We start from the raw sequence: 25,669 nt of genomic DNA, 5'->3' as shown, positions 1-25,669 counted from the left end.
AGATTCGTATACAGACATGGGTAAAAAATTACCACCCCCATAACTCGGTCAAATCTCATCCGATTTTCACGAAGTTTGGCTTTTTCTTCATGGTTTTCCCTCTAGATTAATGTGGCGTTCAAATCTCGACACCGATTTTTTGGTCGAAATTCATGTCCAAATCTTACCCCAAGATTCGTATATAGACATGGGCCAAAATTTACCACCCCCATAACTCGGCCAAATCTCATCCGTTTTTCACGAAGTTTGGCTTTTTCTTCATTGTTTTCCCTCTAGATTAATCTGGCATTCAAATCTGAACAGCGATTTTTTAGTCGAAATTCATGTCCAAATCTTACCCCAAGATTCGTACCTAGACATGGGTAAAAAATTACCACCCCCATAACTCGGTCAAATCTCATCCGATTTTCACAAAGTTTGGCTTTTTCTTCATGGTTTTCCCTCTACATTAATGTGGCATTTTAATCTCGACACCGATTTTTTAGTCGAAATTCATGTCCAAATCTTACCTCAAGATTCGTACCTAGACATGAGTAAAAAATTACCACCCCCATAACTCGGCCAAATCTCATCCGATTTTCACGAAATTTGGCTTTTTCTTCATGGTTTTCCGCCTAGATTAATGTGGCATTCAAATCTCGACACCGATTTTTTGGTCGAAATTCATGTCCAAATCTTACCCCAAGATTCGTATATAGACATGGGGCAAAATTTACCACCCCAATAACTCGGCCAAATCTCATCCGATTTTCACGAAATTTGGCTTTTTCTTCATGGTTTTCCGCCTAGATTAATGTGGCATTCAAATCTCGACACCGATTTTTTGGTCGAAATTCATGTCCAAATCTTACCCCAAGATTCGTAACATTTACCACCCCCATATCTCGGCCATATCTCATCCGATTTTCACAAAGTTTGGCTTTTTCTTCATGGTTTTCCCTCTACATTAATGTGGCATTTTAATCTCGACACCGATTTTTTGGTCGAAATTCATGTCCAAATCTTACCCCAAGATTCGTATACAGACATGGGTAAAAAATTACCACCCCCATAACTCGGTCAAATCTCATCCGATTTTCACGAAGTTTGGCTTTTTCTTCATGGTTTTCCCTCTAGATTAATGTGGCGTTCAAATCTCGACACCGATTTTTTGGTCGAAATTCATGTCCAAATCTTACCCCAAGATTCGTATATAGACATGGGCCAAAATTTACCACCCCCATAACTCGGCCAAATCTCATCCGTTTTTCACGAAGTTTGGCTTTTTCTTCATTGTTTTCCCTCTAGATTAATCTGGCATTCAAATCTGAACAGCGATTTTTTAGTCGAAATTCATGTCCAAATCTTACCCCAAGATTCGTACCTAGACATGGGTAAAAAATTACCACCCCCATAACTCGGTCAAATCTCATCCGATTTTCACAAAGTTTGGCTTTTTCTTCATGGTTTTCCCTCTACATTAATGTGGCATTTTAATCTCGACACCGATTTTTTGGTCGAAATTCATGTCCAAATCTTACCCCAAGATTCGTATACAGACATGGGTAAAAAATTACCACCCCCATAACTCGGTCAAATCTCATCCGATTTTCACGAAGTTTGGCTTTTTCTTCATGGTTTTCCCTCTAGATTAATGTGGCGTTCAAATCTCGACACCGATTTTTTGGTCGAAATTCATGTCCAAATCTTACCCCAAGATTCGTATATAGACATGGGCCAAAATTTACCACCCCCATAACTCGGCCAAATCTCATCCGTTTTTCACGAAGTTTGGCTTTTTCTTCATTGTTTTCCCTCTAGATTAATGTGGCATTCAAATCTGAACAGCGATTTTTTAGTCGAAATTCATGTCCAAATCTTACCCCAAGATTCGTACCTAGACATGGGTAAAAAATTACCACCCCCATAACTCGGTCAAATCTCATCCGATTTTCACAAAGTTTGGCTTTTTCTTCATGGTTTTCCCTCTACATTAATGTGGCATTTTAATCTCGACACCGATTTTTTAGTCGAAATTCATGTCCAAATCTTACCTCAAGATTCGTACCTAGACATGAGTAAAAAATTACCACCCCCATAACTCGGTCGATTCTCATCCGATTTTCACGAAGTTTGGCTTTTTCTTCATGGTTTTCCGCCTAGATTAATGTGGCATTCAAATCTCGACACCGATTTTTTGGTCGAAATTCATGTCCAAATCTTACCCCAAGATTCGTATATAGACATGGGTCAACATTTACCACCCCCATATCTCGGCCATATCTCATCCGATTTTCACAAAGGTTGGCTTTTTCTTCATGGTTTTCCCTCTACATTAATGTGGCATTTTAATCTCGACACCGATTTTTTGGTCGAAATTCATGTCCAAATCTTACCCCAAGATTCGTATACAGACATGGGTAAAAAATTACCACCCCCATAACTCGGCCAAATCTCATCCGATTTTCACGAAGTTTGGATTTTTCTTCATGGTTTTCCGTCTAGATTAATGTGGCGTTCAAATCCCGACACCGATTTTTTGGTCGAAATTCATGTCCAAATCTTACCCCAAGATTCGTAACATTTACCACCCCCATATCTCGGCCATATCTCATCCGATTTTCACAAAGTTTGGCTTTTTCTTCATGGTTTTCCCTCTACATTAATGTGGCATTTTAATCTCGACACCGATTTTTTGGTCGAAATTCATGTCCAAATCTTACCCCAAGATTCGTATACAGACATGGGTAAAAAATTACCACCCCCATAACTCGGCCAAATCTCATCCGTTTTTCACGAAGTTTGGCTTTTTCTTCATGGTTTTCCGTCTAGATTAATGTGGCGTTCAAATCCCGACACCGATTTTTTGGTCGAAATTCATGTCCAAATCTTACCCCAAGATTCGTATATAGACATGGGCCAAAATTTACCACCCCCATAACTCGGCCAAATCTCATCCGATTTTCACGAAATTTGGCTTTTTCTTCATGGTTTTCCGCCTAGATTGATGTGGCATTCAAATCTCGACACCGATTTTTTGGTCGAAATTCATGTCCAAATCTTACCCCAAGATTCGTATATAGACATGGGTCAACATTTACCACCCCCATATCTCGGCCATATCTCATCCGATTTTCACAAAGGTTGGCTTTTTCTTCATGGTTTTCCCTCTATATTAATGTGGCATTTTAATCTCGACACCGATTTTTTGGTCGAAATTCATGTCCAAATCTTACCCCAAGATTCGTATACAGACATGGGTAAAAAATTACCACCCCCATAACTCGGTCAAATCTCATCCGATTTTCACGAAGTTTGGCTTTTTCTTCATGGTTTTCCCTCTATATTAATGTGGCATTCAAATCTCGACACTGATTTTTTGGTCGAAATTCATGTCCAAATCTTACCCCAAGATTCGTATATAGACATGGGCCAAAATTTACCACCCCCATAACTCGGCCAAATCTCATCCGATTTTCCCAAAGTTTGGCTTTTTCTTCATGGTTTTCCCTCTACATTAATGTGACATTTTAATCTCGACACCGATTTTTTGGTCGAAATTCATGTCCAAATCTTACCCCAAGATTCGTATACAGGCATGGGTCAAAAATTACCACCCCCATAACTCGGTCAATTCTCATCCGATTTTCACGAAGTTTGGCTTTTTCTTCATGGTTTTCCGTCTAGATTAATGTGGCATTCAAATCTCGACACTGATTTTTTGGTCGAAATTCATGTCCAAATCTTACCCCAAGATTCGTACCTAGACATGGGTAAAAAATTACCACCCCCATAACTCGGTCAAATCTCATCCGATTTTCACAAAGTTTGGCTTTTTCTTCATGGTTTTCCGTCTAGATTAATGTGGCGTTCAAATCTCGACACCGATTTTTTGGTCGAAATTCATGTCCAAATCTTACCCCAAGATTCGTATATAGACATGGGCCAAAATTTACCACCCCCATAACTCGGCCAAATCTCATCCGATTTTCCCAAAGTTTGGCTTTTTCTTCATGGTTTTCCCTCTACATTAATGTGACATTTTAATCTCGACACCGATTTTTTGGTCGAAATTCATGTCCAAATCTTACCCCAAGATTCGTATACAGGCATGGGTCAAAAATTACCACCCCCATAACTCGGTCAATTCTCATCCGATTTTCACGAAGTTTGGCTTTTTCTTCATGGTTTTCCGTCTAGATTAATGTGGCATTCAAATCTCGACACTGATTTTTTGGTCGAAATTCATGTCCAAATCTTACCCCAAGATTCGTACCTAGACATGGGTAAAAAATTACCACCCCCATAACTCGGTCAAATCTCATCCGATTTTCACAAAGTTTGGCTTTTTCTTCATGGTTTTCCCTCTACATTAATGTGGCATTTTAATCTCGACACCGATTTTTTAGTCGAAATTCATGTCCAAATCTTACCTCAAGATTCGTACCTAGACATGAGTAAAAAATTACCACCCCCATAACTCGGTCAAATCTCATCCGATTTTCACGAAGTTTGGCTTTTTCTTCATGGTTTTCCCTCTAGATTAATCTGGCATTCAAATCTGAAAAGCGATTTTTTAGTCGAAATTCATGTCCAAATCTTACCCCAAGATTCGTATATAGGCATGGGCCAAAATTTACCACCCCCATAACTCGGCCAAATCTCATCCGATTTTCCCAAAGTTTGGCTTTTTCTTCATGGTTTTCCCTCTACATTAATGTGACATTTTAATCTCGACACCGATTTTTTGGTCGAAATTCATGTCCAAATCTTACCCCAAGATTCGTATATAGACATGGGTCAAAAATTACCATCCCCATAACTCGGTCAAATCTCATCCGATTTTCACGAAGTTTGGCTTTTTCTTCGTGGTTTTCCGTCTAGATTAATGTGGCGTTCAAATCTCGACACCGATTTTTTGGTCGAAATTCATGTCCAAAGTAAGCAACTCCGACCCCATAAAGTATATATATTCTTGATCAGCATAAATAGCTGAGTCGATCTAGCCATGTCCGTCTGTCTGTCCGTCCGTCCGGTAGTCCGTATGTATGAACGCAAGGATCTCAGAACCTATAAGAGCTATACTACTTGAAATCTTAGATGTAGATGCTCCTAGTTCCCGCGCAGATCGAGTTTGTTTCCGATAATCGATAACTTACTCCGTTTTCAAGCAATCGATAAAATATCCTGTCGATATCCTGTTTTTTTGGGCAATTTTGGTAAATAATAAGAGCTAGAGTTACCAAACTTGACATATAGCTTCTAAAATAGAATATATATATACATTTGATGTTGGAAGAAGAGGGTTCAGGGTATCCCCTAGTCGGGAGCTCCCGACTAGAACCTCCTCCTTGCTTTATTTGAAAACAATCACCACAATGGAGTGTGCTGAGTACTTATAATTGCACTTCCAGCCTCTAAGCCCTTACCAACATATAATGTGTTGCCCTCATATCGGAACTAACGCATAGACTAAGGTATAATATCCAATTAAATTCTGCAGAGCCCATAAAAAACCTATCTTCAAATCACATCAACATACACATAAAACTAGTCAGACTAAATATGTCAAAACCTAATACCTGAACATATTCTTATATGTCAAAACGTCATATTGAATAGCCTTAACACTTCGACCTAAAAAATATATCAAACCGAAAATGTTAAAAGTTACAAAATCGACCAGCAAATCGGTGGCAAAGGATTTTAAAAGTGGTGACCAATTGGGCGGGCCTGATGATCCGAATTTCAATGACTGCGGTTTCGTTTCGCCAGAGACAGATGACCTATACAGTAAATATATGGAAAAGACACCTGCGCCACATCAACTACCAATTCTGCGCGCTGCCCACGCGAAGTCGGGTAAATCCAAGCCCGCCTGGAGTAAGCCAGCCAAGGAGGCTAGTAGGGCAGGTGCCTATATCACTTCCAAAACGATCTATGATCCAAAAGAGGAGCGCAAGTTACGCAAGGAGGCGCAACCGAAGCCCAAAAATAAACGAGCTCCACAACCAGCGCCCATAGACTTTCAAGCTCTGCTCAAACTTGCCGAGAAAAAACAGCACGAGCCAATTAAAATCGCCACACCTCCAAGGAAACGGCCATCCAGTCGTTTGCTGACAGCAAAGGAAAAACTCGAGCTGGAGGAGCGAGCCCAGCGTCAGCGTGAACGTAAACGCCAGACAGAACTTGAGTCCAAGGGATCGAAAAAGCCGTTAGGAGCCGGTCAGCCCTCGAGCTCAATTGCAGCAGAATCGAATAATTCTGAAGGTATGGCTACATGCTCAAAAATCAGCGGAAGAATAAAGCCGTTAAGCAAGAATCCAACAAACGGCAACAACCAAACCGCTCCAGTTGTATCCTCAATTCCAGTTACATCTGCATTCCTGCAGGCAGCAGCTGCAAGGCGGGCGGTCAATCCCGACGGCAGCCTCAATAAAATTGCCCTCGAGCCGAAAGTAGATAATAAGCAACAAAATTCAAACGAGGATGAAACCGATTATGACTCGGATTTGAATGATTTTATCGATGACAGCGAATGCCAGGAGGACATATCATCCTACATACGCAACATATTTGGCTATGATAAGCGCAAGTATCGCGACCGTGACTTGGATGATAGACGCATGGAATCAAGCTTTGCTCAGGTAGAGCACGAGGAGCTGATAAGCAAAAAACTCGGTTTTCAGGAGGACTTGGAAGATATGCGTATGGAGGCGCTGCACAAAAAAATGAAAACTGCCAAAAGTATTAAAAGCTAAAACAAACTGCCAGTTATACAATAAATATAATTAACCCGTAGATAGCATAAACATAGATTCTTACCCTTAAGCAGCCGCTGTTGTAGACTGCCGACTCAAGGGCTATGCGGGATATGAAGACGCCATCGGTGCGATCGGCGCCGTTGCCTTCACGTATGTACAGGCCGAGTGTTTGGCCGGGCCGCTTCACAATCTCCACCAGTTGCACGGTGTGCCGGCCATCGGCCTTGTTCATCAGCTTATGTGCCGCATCCACAGCCTGTTTGCTGCCCATGGAGCGTGGCTCCAAGATGCGTACAATCATCTCCCCGCGCCGCTCCACTGCCTCCAGCGCTGCAGCGGTATTCGGATCATGATCGTTCTCGACGGCTTCTATCTGTCGAAAGATCTCCGAGCTGATCCCGCTGACCTTGCGAAAGTCGCCTTGGAGCAGCACCGGATCCTTAACGCCGCCAGAGCCGTTTGTATTGCCGCTCTGGCCGCGGTTCTGTTGCTGGTTACCATGATGCTGTTGCTGCTGCTGCTGGTTGGCATGGTGGTGCTGCTGCTGTTGGTTGCCCATGCCGGGCTGCTGATTGGCGGGCAGCGGGCCGGGCGGCGCACGGCCCGGACTGGCGGTAACATCAGGAACTGATCTTCCATTTTCCTGAAAAGCAAACAATGAAAGTTTTCCATTTAGTTGCCATGCTGCTAATTTATGCACAGAGCTTAATTCAAATGCGAAACTAAAGTGCAACGCGTCGCAGCATAAATTAGGCAAATTCTAGTTGCAGCTGCCTCTGCTAGTTGCTAGTCGCTGCACGCCCAAACGGACACGCCCACTTAAGCGGCGCTAAAAGATTTTGCTTTGCATTCATTAAGCCAATTTTGCAGTCACTGCTTTGTTAAGACTACAAGTGCTCGGCGAACTACTGCAGCGTTGGCGAGCTTCAATCAAACTGACGACTCTTATCGTTGACATTTTGGCCAAATTGCGCAAGACTTGGCCCACAAACTATGCAATAATTATTTCGTTACGTAGTTGAATTTTTGCTTTACTGTTTCTGTGGACGTTCCACGCCACAACAGCTGCAATTTCTGCCACTGTCACGTCACACTGAATTTCTCGTGTGCAGGCGACAAGAGCTGGCCAGCGAGGGGTCGATTCAGGGGAGTCATGCAAAGAGTACTTCGAGGCAACTGTACCGAGCAGAACTGTAGCCAGGCGGGCACGTGATGTTGATGATGTCACACGCCAGCAACAGCAACTATGTACAACTTTGATTTTCAGGGAAAGGCTAAGATTGGCTCTAGGTTTGGGTTAACAAATGAAAATTCACTTTAAATGAAGTTGCAGCTGCCATCCACAGCCCACAACGAAGTTTTTAATGGATTAATGCCGGGGCGGCAAGGGCAAGCAACCCATTGTTGACCGTGGCTAGCTCGCCTGCAGGCAAATCTCGGCAGTGCACTCTGGGCCAGCACCAGTCAAGTGTACACTTGAGTCTATCGCTGCGGTTTTTGCCAAATATCATGCATGCCCACAGGCAACAACAAAAAATACTTTAAAATTACCAAACTTTGACATATGTTGGCTCCGCCTCTAGTTCTAGTTCCTGACTAAGCTGCGCATCCACACAGCTTCACTCTCATTTTTGCTGTTATTGTTGTTCTTGCTACTGTGTTGATGTTGTGCAACTTTGTCAAAGTTTTGCAGCTGTCGCTAAAGTTTTGTACTCAAACGCCATTTCGGCTTGCTCATTCTCTTGCTAAATGGGCATTATTCTATATACATATTCGTAGATCCCTCGGGCTCTGCATTTTGTATATTTCTCAAGTTTTTGGTAGCTAACATTAAACTATTTAAGTCCGTTTACTTGAATGCTATTTCACTGTTTCCTTCTTTCCTTTTTCCCCACTTCTTATTCAGTGTCTTGTTTGTGGCATAGCAATTGCATAACCAAATATAAGTACTCGTAAATAATTCACAATGCTCGGGGCATTATTAACACACTTATAGTTCTCGTTTCTACTGTGCCCGCCCAGTTGCGTGCGGGCTAAGAACTGGGCGTAGCACAACCCATTGCGCTGAGCTGAATAAGTGTATTCAAAAATTGCCAGGCCACGGTGCAAGTGGCGTTAATGTTGTTGTTAGGTCCCAAAAAGTCCTTGTATATGTATATACTTTCAGCTAAACGTGTGCGAGTGTGTGCATCGCGTGCCCGGGGCTTGGTCAGCTCAGAATGGACACATGCAGTGCCAAAGGCAACAAGGGCGACTCTCAGCACTGGTTGTGTGTGTACAGGCTGGCTGTCAGCTTTAAAATATGCAACAGATTCTTTCTCACTGGCACACGTCATGGCATCTGCCAACCGGTGTGGATATGTCAAGTTCAGCGTAATCATTTTAACGGTGAACTCTCTGTCACGTGCCCCTTTTCCAATCAATTCTTCAGTGCCCCACTAGCGCTTTGCGCTGTTTGTTGCATAACTGCAAGTGCTGTGGCAAGCATTAATTACTTACACCGCATCGAGCGGCTAATTACGAGTGGTAAACGCATAGTTTGTTAACCGGCAAATCCAATAAGTTTAAGTAGTGGCTAACAGCATGACTAAGTCGTTAACTCTGCGAAAATGGAGCGCAAAATAGTCTCTTCAAGCCTTTCCCCCACCTATCATACCCCTTCCTCCTGCTTACATCAAGCATTGTAAATATGTATAGAGACACACATGTGAGTCATGCCAGTCTCACCAGACTTTTAAAACTCACTTAAACTTCATGACGTTGTCATTGTGCTTAGTCAGCAGCAGCAGCTACTTGTAGACAGCCCCTCCTCCTACTCCAACTGGCCAGCCAGCCTTTCTCTTCTGCGTCATGTGCGACGACCTAATTGAAAATATGCATAGATGCATGGCTCTGTGAGTGTGTGTGTATCTGCAGCTCTACAAGAGCTGTTAAATATTGATGATTTCTGGCAATTACTTTCAAGAGAATATACAGGTACAGACCAGAGGACTTGCGGCGGCATTCGACGTGCTGGCCATCAAGGAAGTTGCGTGACTTCACAAAATCAATAAAATCATCAAAAGCTTCAAACGGAAATTGAGTCAAATTGTAATTATGCCCGCCAAAATGCCATTAACAGTCGCTGTATGTGTGTGGGTGTGTGTATGTCTGTGTGCATATTGGTATACCCTGTAAAAATGCGTAAAATACGGTATATTGTTTATGCAAAATTTATGTAACGGGCAAAAGGACGCATGTCTGACCACATAAAGTATAAAAATTCTTGATCAGGAGGACAAGCCAAGGTGATTTTGCCAGGAACGTTTATCCATCAGTAAGAACGCGGCGGAAACTACATATCATTAAGATTCTAACTAATACATAATTCGAACAGAAAACATAAAAGTTAGTAGGCATTGAATTTCTAATAGTGTGATCCATATTTTATGACTGAGGGTACTACAGGGTATTTGGTAGTCGAATGTGCGCGTTCCTACTCGCTTCGACACACTGTTAACAGCAAAAGGCAATATGGGCCAGCAGATACATTTAAATCGAAACTAAGCCAAGTCCCTAATCACTCGTATCGCTGCGAGCTTACGTGGGTCATTTGGGCCGCTTTTTTTCAATAATTGACCAGCTGTAATTGTAACTCGGCCAAAACAATGAAGTCTCGCTTAGATCACTTTGTACTTTGGATACTTTACTTCTGATCCATTTGATTTTGCATTTGTCACCTTATCTCCAAGACGCCCATACGGCTAAGTCTATTGTGTCTGCCTACTTGATTGATTGTCAGGCTCATTGATTGATTGCTTAAGTGTGTGTGTGTGTGTGATTTGACACATACAGCATTTAAGTTCCCTTTGTTTTTGCATTTTGGACCCTGCTCAACTGACACAGACTGGATTGAATAATTGCTTTGCTTCGGCTATGTGCATTTATTTAATTGTTTTCATTCACATTTAATTAATACAATTTTCGGGTGGGACAGTCATGGCCTAATCCCTGCCAATACATGCCAAGTCATGTTATTTGTCTAATGGCCCTCAATTTGATAGCATCGGAAAATGTCTAATGGTATCATATTAAGAGTCAAAGCTGACAATTGATACCCAACTGACCTTGATATTAACCAAAGACTGTAGAAAGTTATTTACTTGAATTTATCGAATATATAATTTGTATCAGTATATTTTTCTGTACATCTAGTAAGCTAAAGTGAACATTTTATTGACAATTGTGCCCTGCCTTTTTAGAATATTTGCTTAGCTTATGCACTTATTTTTGCAAGTGTTGTTAAACTAAAATGAAATTCAGCAACAGTCAAAAACTATTTGCCAGAAAAAATGAATAATATAATATATTTATATGCTGGTTCAAATATTTGACATTGCATAGCCAAGCCTGCGATGTCTATTCAACTACAACTAACAGAAAGTAGTTTTTATTAAAAGCAAACTATTTATATGTATTCAGTTCAGTATCAGCGTGGTTGATTGTTTTGTTTGTTATAAGGAGAACGGGACGTGTTGAGTCGGGCGTGTTCGTATCACAAAGCAGGACAACCACCGAATACATAAGGCTCAACGAAATAATAATGATTATAGGATGCTCAGGCTAATTGCGGTAAAAGCCATACACACGGCATATTTTGGCCAATTTCATGTCAACTGTCTCGGAATTTCGGCAATTCACTGACGACAATGCATTGCCAGTCAGAACTGTGGATTTTGCTTCGTTAATAATAGTTGTCAGTTGCAGCTGCGCCAGTAACCAAATATATGTGGTCTTCTGTGTAAGGACACGCAAGAGACAACAACATTTGAGGCACTGGTGACTCAAATTATTGTCCTGGCTCAAGTTGTGTTAACCACAAATTAAGGCTAACAAAGCAGCAACTATAATTGCAGCATAGACAGCTGAGACAGCCTTATTGTATCGTGGTTTATTTGCCTGAGTGTGTAACTACTTGATTTATTGATTAAATTTAAATTTTACCAGCTGACAAACGTTAGGACAGTAAACTGGACGAATTTTGAGGGACACGTTATGTAATTTAGCGCAAGGGACAATGCAGAAAATCAATTTCTGCCCGGGGTGCCAGTAAATTTCTATGTCTGATGACAGAGCTTAGCGTCAAAATTCCGATCAGCAGGAAAAAAAAATAAAAACAGCTCCCAAGTTAAATAGAAAATGTGAAAAATGTGCACATCGTGCCAAGAATTTACACTCTTGCTGCCAGAAAGGACATCTTCTATCTATGGAGAGGCTGATAAACACTAGACGGCCAGCCTGCTGACTTGGCTGGAGCAGCTAAAAGGCAAATGACGTTTTTCCATTAAGCTGCCAACTAAGTGGAACAATTAATATACTCTATATGTAAGCGGTAATGATACCGAGGCGATTGATTGACTTGACTTCGCCTGCTCCACACTTGAGCAGGCTGGTTTGCAGTCGATGCACTATCATGCATCCAGAGCCTGGGATGTTCATTACATGCCACACAGCCACGCCTATGCTGCTGCCCCCAGGCTGTCAGTGCTAAATTTAATTATGCAGCCAAATGGGCGTGTGCAAAAGTGGATGTGTGTCTGGTTGTCAAATGGGAAGCGCCCAGAAAAACAAACCGAGCAGGCCCTGCCATTATCTGTGCAAATATTTTGCAGGGCAGGCGGCTGTCGGTTGGAGGCTTAATGAAATTTTATTTCAATATTTGAAATGCGCTTCAAATAAGCGGGGGCACCGAACTCTTAAGTAGCTGCCAAAGTTGCAAAAAAAAGAATATAAGAAGTGCGCCAACAGGGCCAAATATAAAACCTCCATTTAGTCTGCCTGCAACTAAAGAATCTGTTTCTGCTTTATTCAATTTTTTTAAACTTTCGACCACGGCATATTTTTATATTTTTTAAATCGTCAGGCGCAAATAAATTTGTTTAACTGGCTGTTGGTTAAGCACTGATCTATAAAAAATGCAATTTTATTATATTACGCAAATTTTGTTTATGCATTCATCCGCATAAATAGCACATAAATTGTTGATGCAAACAAAAAATTACAAAGGATACAAAATCATTCAGAGTGCCTCACGTCAAAGCGCAAGCAACGGGAAAAACAACACACGGCTGGGGACAGCTGCGGAGGCGGATCAGGGAGTCACAAGTGGAAAATAGTCGCAGCTCAAAGTGCGCGTGCATAAAAAAAAGCACCAGGAAAAACAATATTTGCATAAAACACACACACACACACAAACATATAAATAAATAAATATTAAAGAGAAATAAAAAATGGCATGCAAATTTGTTGGCGAGTTTATTTGATGTGAAGGTTGGTTGCCTTGGCCCGGCTGCCTGACGCACATCCTGCGTATTTTATGCAACGTCATGACGTTCCGAAGCACTCGAACTTGATGTTGGAGTGGAGCTCGGGAATTTTACATTATTTTTTCATCTACTTTTTTATATCGAATGCCATGTTTTAATAATAATTCCTTTAGATGCTTTGTTTAATACGAAATTTGCTACGGGCATTTGCTTGTCATGCACAGACCTTTACATACTCAAAATCCATTTGATTTTTTTTTTGAAATGTTTTTAATCAAATTGTTGCCATTGTACAATTTTCTGTCAAATTAAATAATGTAAGTGAGGGCATTCTAGATTATCTTCTCTTACAAACATTGCATGCCTTTTCATAAAACTCTGCGGCTTTTTTGAGTTTAAAAAACCCCAAGCCATGAAAGCTGAAAGTTTTTTATTGTGGTTGCAACCAAAGAGCTTGGGAGTTTCTTTTTCACACTGCATATTATAATGCAACGTCCATTGCAACCACAAAAACGACAAACGAGCTGCAAGAGCAACGCGTGAACAAAGCAAAACATGCAAAAAAAAAATCTTTTGATAATCCTTAGCGCAAATCTCGAGTTTTCTGACGGTAGAAAATAACGAGTTGGCAATGCAATTGCTCGACTGGGGCATACTCTAGGTAAAAGATTTTAATGAGGAACGAAAACAACTTTTAATTTAAATATGGTAAATACGGTAAGAATGTGGTGCAAGAATGCATTGCAAATTCCAATTCCCAGCGATTGCATCCTTTGACTCCCAGTTTTCCTAAAGGAATAATTAATCTACGCCCAAGAACGTATAAAATAATTTCTCTCAAAGATCTTTGAAAATGCTTTTAAGGCCGATCGGAAGGTAAGCAAAAAACATTCATACAACCGTTATTCGAAAATGTACCACAGTTGTGGGTAGAATTTCCCAGATCGCTGAAACACGTATACAGTTAGTTCTTATGTAGAGCTTTGAAAATATGTTTGATGCAAATCGGACAAAACTTAAAACTTAGCCCAAAAAATGTTTGAATCGCGTTTTCCACAGAGGATGCTTGGATTCTGCGAAAAGTGTGCAATACGTCTCAAATGATTTTTCATATAGATCCTTGGAAATGAATTTGATAAAATATTTGCACTCTTTATGATAACTAGTTTTTCGTATACACTTAACCATTATACAGAGTATGCAAAATTTTTCTCTGTAGTATTTCTTGTGAATTTTTAAGAATGTTGAAGGTGCGTGTAAGCTTTTTGCGAATCAATTTAAATGCCAAGAGAGTTGCGAGGCCACATCATTAGTTAATGTGTTATTAATAAATAAGTTGCTGGAATCAAATTTACTTAAGAGAGTGGAAGGAGGAGACTCACCTTGCGGCCGCTGCTTCTGGTGAGGAAACATCCTGTCGTAGCCCTTTCGCACATTAATTTTGCTGCAGCCAGCTTTACTGTTCCCACGCAAATGTCAAAATGTGAGCGAAAAAATGTCTGACAAGGCAGACTTAGCAGGACTTATGTATATACTATGCGCTGCACACACACACACACACAAACACACACATACACACACTCACCCACGCACACAGCCACACACGTACATAGCCCACCCGGGGCTGAGTTTCTAATTTAAATGATAGTTTTTGCCTCCAGCTCGAGGCGTCGCTGTATTAGAATTCGTTTTTGCTTGTTTCGAAGTTAATTTATTTTTTCGTTTTCCTAGTTCGTGTTGTGCAATTTTTACTTGTGTTTTTTTTTAGGTAAGTCTTAGATGTTTTTGTTTCGTTGTTGTTGCTCCTTTTGTTCGGTGGTAACTTGTACTTAAGTTATAATTTGATACGTTTTTGTTTGCCACACACGTCTTATGGCTTAATTCGAATTTTGTTGTTTCATTCGATTCGCCTTGCCTCGCTTCGCTTGGCTTCGGTTCGTTTCATTTGATTTCGTTTGGGTTATTCGGTTTATCCGCTTTCGACGGCGATTCTGTTTTATAAGCACACAAAGCTGTGATAACTGTATCTATTCTAGAGTGTCGTTTTGTGTATGTGTGTGTGTAAATGAGTGCATGTGATTTCCTTTTGCCTGCCTTTTGTTGCCATGCCGAGATATTTATGTTTGCCTTTCACGCTTCACTGCTAGCTCAACGGCTCCCACGGCCTTCAGGTTGGCAAACGGTTTAAAAATTTCTACACAATTGATTTAAATAGCGTTCAAAGTGAACTTTGCTTCCCTCCTTCTCCCACGCACATAACATCACAGAAGCCGTCACTGGCATGTGATTTACGTTAAGCATACGCCCAGTGGGCAAAGCGCTTTCAGCTCCTTTAAAAGAAAGCAACAATGAAAACAATGTCTTCCACGTGAGCGTTGGCATTCGAAAGTTCGCGTAAATAATTTGGTCTACACGCGTAAAAAATTTCATTAATACAAAAGGTATTAAATTCAAGCTGGGAGCGGTAAAGTTGCACGATACCTTAGAACACAGCCCCGAGTTACGGCAAAACCTAGCTGAACTCCCTTCGATTATTTATGGGGTAGACTAAAAAAATGCTGCCAAGCAATTAAACTGGAAGGCCAACTACAAAATGTGGCAATAAGAAACACTGCATAGAATTAAGCAGCTGCACGAAAACTTAAAAGAATTGTGGGCCTAAGCCAAATTAATTACATTTTGTTGCCAATTTAGGGCGAAACTTTGTGAGTAGATTTCATTAAAAATTCTATTTATGGGGTGCTCATTTCCAATGGGTTAGGGTATTAACTGGTGCAGGATTAATTAAAATAAAGTGTTCAATAATAATAAATATAAATGCATCAGCCGCAATTCCTGATTATGGGTTAAATAATGAATTTCTTTGCAAGTCAACAAATTTGTTTTTCTTATAAATAAACTTAGCTTGAAACTTGAAAAAGGTGATATTCATTAATGCAATTATTCTCTTGGATTAAAAGGAAATGAAGAAAAAAAAACTTTCGGCTTTCGGATAAATCAACTGGATGCCCGCTGATGTCTTTTACCAGTTTTAATTTTTTACCAGTTATACCCGTTAATTCAGTCCGCATGAAAGACCCCATTATAATTTATTCAATATTTCATGTAAATTAGAGCCGTTGCTAATTTTTGAAGTAGCTATACAAATTTTTTATTAACTTCAAACTCTTGCTTTTCAGAGCATTTCTCAATGTGCTCTCTCGAGCACTTTATTTCTCGAACTCTCTCACTCTAAATTAAGCCTTTGATGACTGAAAGCAGAGTCAATGACACCAGTAAGGTTCAATAGGCTATGATAATGGTTTATTTCATTAACTTATATGACCACTTCACAATAAATATATTCATAAACACAGCCGTTAGCTCCTGTTACATTTCTCGGGAGACTGTTTGCCAATTCAAACGCACGCCAATAGAGTTAAGCGAACGAGACTCCCAATTTGAGTGGGTGCTGCAACTGTGGGCAATGTAGAGGTTATTCCATTTTAGCTGTTGCTGTTGGCAGTCGTGCTAAGACTGTCATGGCAGTAGCTGAGAATTCCAAAAATTACATTTTGCCACTTTTGCAGACAAAAGAAGAAGCTCAAAGGCAACGCGCTGTGTGGGCGACACCGCGTATACGCAATAACGCTGACTGACGAGTCTGAGGGCTCGTGGTGTAACGTTGTCGAAGATAATGGCTGCTTTGGGGCCTAACGCTGACACTGCATGGCTGGCAGCCGTCGGGCTGTTGAACCTTCAGTGTGTGCGTCTGCCCCGCCACGCGCCTTTGTGTATGTATGTATGTATGTATATATTGATGTGTATGTGTGCGTGTGCGTGAGTAGGCGCTGGAGGCGTAAGCGCGCGCATTTAGCAATAGAAATTTTCTGTATTTGGGACAGTCTAACATGGAGCGGGACTAACCCAAACCTGATGCCTTGGGCATCGCTCCCGTCAGCATGTGCCCCGTGCCAAATGCAAAAATGATGATGAGTATTCATCCGGTTTGCAAACAACACTGCGTATACGCAACGTTGTCTAACAGTAAATTGTCTGCATGTAATGCGTTTATTTTATAATAAATTTCATAAGATTTGTGTAAGCACGCGTGCTAAGCGGACCTAAGCGCCCAAATGCGTTGCGTTTCGTCTCGGCTTACCAAATGTACAAGCTTTCTTATTTAGCTATATGTATTGCTGTTTATTAAAAGCGCTTCTAAAAATATACATATGTAGACATGTATTCGTGTGTGTGTGTGTATTCCCTAAAACATTTAATTGACTGGCGTTTTGCTACTATACACTATGTATTGATCGACCGCCCGTCGAAGCAATTTAATGCAGCATTAAACTTTTATTGGCAATTTCATGCGCTTTTATGCAATAATTTTAGAGGCACGACGATAATGACTGCGATTTCAGTGCCGAGAAGAGCGCGCGATTTTGTTGCAGCTACGGCTGCTACTGCTATTGACCTATGCCTGTGCGTAAAATACTATTGAATAAGTTTTTTAATGACTTTTACGATACGCCACTACGTCAGCCGCTCTGCAGGTATTTATGTACATGTGTATATATAGTTGCGGCGGAAATACTACTACGCACACACACACACACTAACACACACGCCATGCACGATGTTGCCTGCGACGTGTACGAGGACGAAAGCGAAACACGACAACGTCCGACGCGCTCAACTGAACTTTACGTATTAAAATCGTTGGCTCTATAAACGTCGAACTGAAGCCGAGCGAGTGGCAGCAGAAGCCAGCCGAAGTTTTAAATTCCCGAACAACTATACTCGAAACTGGAGCAAACGCAGTAATAGACACATACACAGGCATACACACATACATACGCATGCCTGAGCGGACGGCTCTCTCGCTGGGCAAAAACTTTTTTATTAAAAAGGAAGCACGGGAGCGAAAGCTTTTTTCCAACAAAAGTTCGACAGACGACGTGCCCATCACTGTGTGTTTGTGTCTGTGTGTGAGTGTGCGTGAGTGTGTGTGTGTGTGTGTATTTAACATGAAAAAATTGGCAGTCGGGATTTCGGGAATTGTGTTAGATGTGCCGACGATGACGATGAGGCAGCCCCCGCTATTTCTGTGGGGGAACGCAATTTAGACTGCCCTGACAGCGTTGCCAGATGTTATTTTCTATGGCAACGGACTTGAACTTGTTCAAATGCACAAAACACCAAACCACTGGACAGAAAACGATGAATTTAGAACACAATCAATCTATTAGAACACAATCAACCAGTAGAGTACGTAACTGGGTAAGTAACTGAAATACTGCGCGCGTTAAGTACTTGAACGTTTAGATGACGTATGAGGTATGCACAAACAAGATCGGTGCGCTAAAAGTCTGTTCGAATTTCGGATCTAATATTGGATGTTAGTTAGTATTGAAAGAAGCTGAAACCTCTAAACAACAACTACAACTCCAACTACATAATACTCTATGTAGATAACTATTTTATAAATCTGTGAAAATATTATTTACACTTCCATTAGATATCATTCAGATTAAGTTAATTGACAAACTATTTAGGTCGATCGTATTTTGATTAAGAGGCTTCACTTGAGCTGGTCAATAACGTGTGTATCTATGTGTGCACTCTTAAGTTAATGTCTCATACATTTACCTAACCTCGTTAATAAGCATTATAATTAAACTCTTATACACGCAGCGGCTCAACCCCACTCAAATTGCACACAACAGCCCACTCAAGTATTTATAGGCACACAAACACACATCTCCACGCACAAATCCTGACAATTATGGCTGCCACTTAAATAAACTGACGTCGGTATCAACTATTCGCATTAGGCATGGTTATAGCCGTTGGTAGTTACATATTAGAATTCGCAGAAATGCCAATCTCAGTATATAAAGAAATGATGGTCGTGTGTTTGTTTGTGGTGAGAGAAACCTAGCTCAAAAATAGCCAGCGTGTGGCATGACAGACAAGCATTTCGAATGATTTAGGATCAACAACAACAACCACAACAACAACAAAAGCAACAATAACAATAAGAGCGACAGCTACAATAAAAACACTTAACATTTTTTGGACCTAGACAAAAGCGCACCATTTGTGCAGATGGTTTTTATCAAAAATTTTATATCAACAAAATGAAGCGAAATAGAACAAAGTGAAAAGGGATAGCACGTAACACATAGCAGACAGGTTAAAAGGAGCGCGCAACTTGGGGCGACTCCAAAGGGAATTATGAATAATTTTAATAACCTGGTCCCGATGACATAAACAGATAAAACGGTGCCATTAAAAACGCATTACAATTGATAAAGACTGGCCAAGAGCCAGCAATCATGAGCATGAGAGTATGGAAAATGGAAATCATGGCTGAAACGTAAACTTTGCTTAACATGAATGACATGTATAGAGGTGTAGGCGTGTGTGCTTATGTGTGTGTATGTAACGCCCATAGGTAGGCCACATCATTCACAAAACCCACACACACACATGCATTACTCACGAGCTGCTCGTAGTCACGGTGTTTATCGACACGGCATTTATGTGGGTCAGTTTGGCGAATGCCGCTGCCGTCGCTGTCGCAGCTCACACGCGCTGACAGGCAATCAACTGTCAGGCGGGCCCATGCAAAATGAATGCATTTGAAAATGGTTTTCAAGGCACAAGGCGCGGGAGTCGCTTGTATGCAAACATGGCAGCAACAAAGCTGCTGACAGACGCAAAGCTAAAGCCAATTTCTAATCTAAGTCTAAGGCTAGTAAAAGTTACGTTACGTATACGCAACGTAGACGCCTGCGCGGATAAGCTGCGCAGTACGCACACCGTAGCATATATTGCATGGCGCAGTCGGCATCGAATTTATCCGACGCGCCGGATGTGCGCGGCTAATAACAAACTTCCGGAGAGGAAACATTCTTCTTATTTTTCTTCTTTTTTTTTGTCACTGGACATTTGTCAAGCGAAACAAATTGAGTTCGCAGCTCGCAGCAGTCGTCGCTCCATGTAACCGAATTGACATCAAAATTCGAAATCCCCCGGAAAGCGCTGTCATCAGCAACGATGTGGGCTTCAAACGGCTTGATGGCCTGAATGGGGTAAAGACAAAACAATAAAATAAAAAAAAAAACTGAAAACAGAAAACAAATACTCATTCAGATTTGATGGCATTTTTTTGTAGGCCCACAAATGGCTGCTATGGGCGCAAGGGTGAGCTTTTTTGTGGAGAGACCAAATAGTTGGGGAGAATCAAATCATCAGCGGAGGCTAGTTTTATGTGTGGTTGAAGGTTCGCCTGAATAACGCATTCAATTCGTAGTTTTACAAATTGTAGTTGTTGTTGTTGCTGCTGTACTCTTGGCATAAGCTGCTTAAAGCTTAAATGTGAGCCTAGTTTGCTAAATTAGCATTTAAGTGTTTTCATTGGCAATTAATGCCACAACCGTTCACCTTGGCAGTTAATTGCGGCTGGCGTAGAAAGGTACCCGCAAGAGACGCTGAAAGCTAAGGCCGAACCCGCTCGCTCAACCCTCTTTCCCACATTTTCTAATTCAGAGCTATCACTTGCATTTGAAATGTTAGTGACAAAGCTTACGTACAATGAACCTTGACACAAATGTGTGAGCGTGTGTGCCTGTGTGGGTGTGCGTTTACTTGCCAGGCTTGAGGCCTAGCTCTCGGACTAATAGATGGTTTGTGGGCCATTTTGGGCCGTTGGCATTTTAAAAGCCGTTACAAGTGCCTTCAATTAATGCACGTGACAAAGTTGGTGACAAATACACTGCACGCTCAATATAGTAATTTTGCAGTTGTGACCAAAACCACACGGTTCTAATTTGTTGTCTAGACAACTAACGAACAACAAATAATTGATCGGAAAACCAAAAGTAACTGTTAGAATTGAAAAATAAAAGAACAGAAATAACAAAAACTTTACACAAGTCTGGCCACTCTGAACAAGCAAAGCAAGCCGCAAAAGCCAAACACGTTTCGTTTTTCTCTACTACAAAAGCTCTTCGTTCCAGAGAGCGAGCCGTAGATACAGCGAGAGCAAGTTAAAACACAAATACGCACTGAGCAAAAGCGCAAATGTCGGCGTGAAGCAGAAACCACGTACACCCCTTCTCACTCAGGCACACACACACTTACACACACACACACCCAATTCATAGCAAATGCAAAGTACGTAAAAGTTAAAAAATGTTGAAGCACACTTTCGTGCGTTGCGAGCGCCACGACAGCCAAAAACGTTGCGAAAATCCGCAGTAAACCAAACAGCTTTTAACCACGCTCAAGGGTCGCAGGGGGTTGATATGCCAAAACGCTGAGGCAGCTGGCTAGGCTGATAGCCCGCCAACCCTCAAGCTAACACACATATATATGTATATATATGCTGCAAGAAGCGGGCGACAAAATAAAAGCCACGACCTATCCACACAACAATCGTGTGTGGGTATTTTGGGGCTGAACAAAACACTCAAAGCTGTGTGTGGGTGGCTAGCCTGTTTACCTGTGAGTGGTGTAAGCCGCTTTTAGTACAGTCAAGTCACACACGCACGCACACACACATGCACTGGGATGGATGCTGCAGTAGGTTGTGAGGTTAATTTTGTTTTTGCATTGCACTTGCTTGCGTGTGTGTATGATAGTGTGTGTATGTTATCTGTGTTTGTTTCCTTTTGCACTCGACTACTCCCAATACAAACACATACAGCACCATGTGTAGCCCCAGTTGATGATTTTATTTTTTGGCCAAACATAAAATTTGTCATACGAAGCTTAGGACTCGGGCACAAAACTTTCGATGGACAGTGTGTTGGCAACATGCTCTTATTGAATTTTAAAAGCATTTCCAGCACCGGAATTCCAAGAAGGATGTATACGCTGCTGCGATGTCCTACAGCATGTTATGCAAAAAGAAGCCAATCAATAAGTAAACTGTCACAAGCAGTTCGTGGATGCTATGCGGCCACTCGAACCGACGGCACCTTACTTCTAGCCGGAAATTATAAACACGTTCTTATTGGCAAAGGAAAAAAAAGAAGAAAATGCGACATGTTGTGTGCAATGACAGGCAAATATTTTACGTGCACAACAAACCGCAAACAAGAAGAGCAGAAATGTGCTACTATAAAATACCTGTACCAACTATGTTACCGAAGTTAAAAGAGAAATATCTAGAAATACAAAAAGTTATAATCAAATACATATCATTTGCTAGGTCAACAAGTCTCCTTAGATATTTTCAAGTATATAACAGCTTCATAAGACTAATGCATGACAAGGAATTTTCTCAAAATTTTCCATAGCCTTCTGCACGTTTTGAATAGTCTTAGTCTATTATCAAATTTTTAAAACTATTCAAAAACATCATTAAATTATTTCGTTGCAGTCCTCAGTCTTGACCAGATACTGTTGAACTATTTCAAAATTAATATAGTACTAATAAAAAAGTCGAAAGTCTTAACGTCACAACAAGAAAATTCTCCAATCGAAAGTTTATATGCAAAGCAAATAGAGCCTGTAGCTGTATTGGTAAGGGTACAGAAAAGAAAACTAGATACAACGACAAGGGCAAATGACAGACGAAAAATAAAATGACTTTTTGTTTCTTGTTTATTGACAAGCGTCAATAGAGCAAGTTGATTTTATGCAAGGCGTGCTGTTGAAGGGACTGTAATTAGTTCTTACACGTAATACACGTAACTAAAAAGTGAAAAATAAGTTGTTATAGAAGCGAAGTACAGAGAAAAATACAAAATAATGAAATAAGCCATTTCGTTCATGGAAAACATGTAAACAGATATACAAGGTATCATCAATATCAACACTGAAGGTCGCCTTCAATCTGGTATTCACAGTTTAGTAGTTAGTTAATTGAATATTCGTTGATTGATGGATAGTGCGATAAAAAAAAAAAACAGATTGCTTACTTAATCCTATCTTAATTTGCCCCATCAATCCTGTTAGTGGCGTAGCTGAAACAGCTTGCCAACTTTATTTGCTGTTCCTGCGCTTTTTCCAGTTCGTACCATCATAATCAGTGGAAACTGTAGCCTAGCTGGGTTTTCTGTCCCTGCGTTTTCCGTTTCAATGCACCCAAATTACGCTTGTTAACGAGCCAAGTGCAACAGCAACACCTGCAAATGGCTGGGAAAACTTTCGCGCTGCGTTTGCGGCAATTAAAAATCTTGCTGCACCTGTGTTGCCAATTAATACTTAGTTTTTCAAATGATTCGCCAACAAGAACTAAACCAATAAGAGGAAGAGCAATGCGGCAACTAATTCTGTTTTCTTTTGCCGTTGTTAAGTTTCACAACAAAAAGTATACAAAATAGAAGTGAAAGGAAGAAATGAAAAAACTTGTGGAGAAAGTACAAAAATTTGGAAAAGTCATTAAAAAGACTATTTTTGGTTAATAGTTGAGTTAATAGTACTTCTTTAAAACTCTTTACATGTCATTTGATTACTTTAAACTTTTTATTTTCTTTTATGTTAATAATTAACAATTATTGTTGGTCATTTCTTTTTACTCAAAGTAGGTTGATTTTATATTATATTCGAGCTGGTGATTTTAAGAAAAGCTTATTTTGCATACCTTTTGCTATGTTCCGCTGGGTAGAGAGTATTCAAATCAGCAGAAGCTTTCAAAGCAAAAAACAAAAATTGGAGCGGCTCCAACAACTAAAATGTTAGCCAGTGTTTGTCTTGGGCGAAATTTCTTGCCGCTGACTGTATAGTAGTGTGTATCTATGTGCTTGCAGCTGCCCCAACTGAAGCAATATTCTTATCTGCATTGAAGCAAACAGTCTGCAAGTCTTTGTGTGTGTCTGTGTATCCTGCGAGCTGCTCGAATGCACCCCAAATGCACCAACTGTTGTTGGCAAAGCTCAAGAAACCAAAAGGAGCTGCTTCTGCTGCTGCTGCTGCGCTGCCGCTACTCTTGCCTAAATGTCCGTCGTTTATTTGTGAATGGTACTCGAGGAACACACAGAAAACTTACAGCCAGATAGACAGAAACGTGGCACAAAACTGCGGGACTTGAGCGACCAGCCAAGCGGCAAGTTGATAATTGTCTATAGGCACTGTGATGCGTAGCATCCAGAATTATTTGTCGCCAACTGTCATAACCAGCAATTTGTCAACTAATTACACAGATCAGCCTGCAGACAGTTCTTAACTTTAAATTGAAATGAAAGTATTCTGACGTTTGATAGACAGCAGAAATGAAAAAACATTACGGGTTTTTATCTGTTTGTCAGTCGCTATCATTGCTTTTAATTAAATGTATAAAGCACTTGGTTGAGTTCGCATCACGTATACACCACAATGTGCTGCTTGGCATGCGAATAAATCAAAATAATTTACTGCAGCTTAAACGTTGCGAAATGCAATTCGATAAATTCATCAACTCTTGCGCCAAAAAATGCCACTAAAAATTGATTAAATCTCCATTGGATGCTGGGGGGCGCTGTGAAACCCTTTGCCAAATGGTGTCAGCTGCAGTCACGCCCGTACACATCCCCTACTGTAGATTTTTGTAATTCAATATGCTGCCATTTGCCTATTGGCTGCCATTCAACACTAGTCACCGCGGCATGCAGCAGTCCTGCCACGTATGCCAATAGAATTGCCTGCGCATTTCACTTGAGCAACTTTGACTGTTTACAAGTGGCACGCAGCTGGCAGCTGGCAGCAGGCAGCAAGCAGCAACCTACAGGCAATCAGATTGCTTCTATAAAACTTTGACACGTTGCCTGGGGGCGTGTTGCATTTCAATTAAAAATTGTTTAACAAATCAATTTGCAGGGCCTGACATGCAGCTTATAAAAAATATAAATCGAGCCACAGCAGCAGCTGCAGCAGCAGCAGGAACAGCAACGTGCAACAAGCGCTGCCACTGCAATTAGAACAGCCAAGAAAAGGCACAGCTAAATATGCCGCAAGCGTAAATTCAATTATTTAGCCGCCAGACTCCCATAGGACGATCATCCTTAGTATCGGCAAAGGCCAGCGCCGAGCGCGCAGCTAAGGCAACTTTTATCCTCGGTTGCTCCGCGAGTAAATTAATTTATTTGTTAAAGTTTTTGACGGCAGCGGCAAGTCAAAGTTTATGCGCCGCATAAATGAAAAATCAAACAACAAAAGCTCAAAAAATATATATGCGATTTATGGAATATTGTGTACCCTGAAAAGGCGGTCGGAATGTTTAAGTTTAATGTTTTTTGCAAATTTAGATAACAAATAGATGGCATTAGCATTCTCATAAAGTGTATAAATTCTTCATCATTTTTGATTATCTCGTAGTAAATTTTGTAAGTAGACTTTAATAAATACATCTCCAAAATATTTCACATTTTGAACAACTTCCTTTTTGGTAAGGTCTTGGGCTTTGTTATTTGCACACGTTCGAATGCCATGTATAAGCCCTAAAGATCGAACAATAAACGGCGAAGTTATTGAAGAATGCATTTATCATAGTAAAGGGCTGGGGGACGAAGAAGCATAGCGTGTTTGTGAGTGCGTATAGGAGAAAGTTTGTGTATAGGAGAAAGTTTGAATGTTTGTAGAACGGCAGAACGGCAATGGGTTCAGGTTATCTTTTAATACGATATAAAAAAGCATATTCTGACGTCCTTT

General features: G+C 40.8%; 1 protein-coding gene across 3 annotated transcripts in view; it reads right to left on the bottom strand.

The window, feature by feature from the left end:
- The window catches only part of LOC115771982 (rho GTPase-activating protein 100F), a 41,793-nt gene that overhangs the window by 14,194 nt on the left and 1,930 nt on the right, over nucleotides 1-25,669 (bottom strand). For 2 of the 3 annotated variants that reach the window (XR_004019004.1, XM_030717902.1), the window contains exon 3: nucleotides 6,805-7,386. Coding sequence is in view for 2 of the 3 variants with exons in the window: in XM_030717902.1 (XP_030573762.1) it covers nucleotides 6,805-7,386 (582 nt within the window). In the remaining variant the exon portion in view is untranslated. Of the gene's footprint in view, nucleotides 1-6,804; nucleotides 7,387-14,430; nucleotides 14,485-25,669 lie in introns of those variants that run through there. The other variant, XM_030717903.1, reaches the window with a different exon arrangement.

Source organism: Drosophila novamexicana, unplaced genomic scaffold (assembly GCF_003285875.2).
Source record: "Drosophila novamexicana strain 15010-1031.04,08,12 unplaced genomic scaffold, DnovRS2.1 tig00000108-arrow-pilon, whole genome shotgun sequence".
In the NCBI taxonomy this organism is placed as follows: Eukaryota; Metazoa; Arthropoda; class Insecta; order Diptera; family Drosophilidae; genus Drosophila; species Drosophila novamexicana.
The sequence above is the reverse complement of the archived record's forward strand: the minus strand, read 5'-3'. Positions and strand labels throughout refer to the sequence as shown.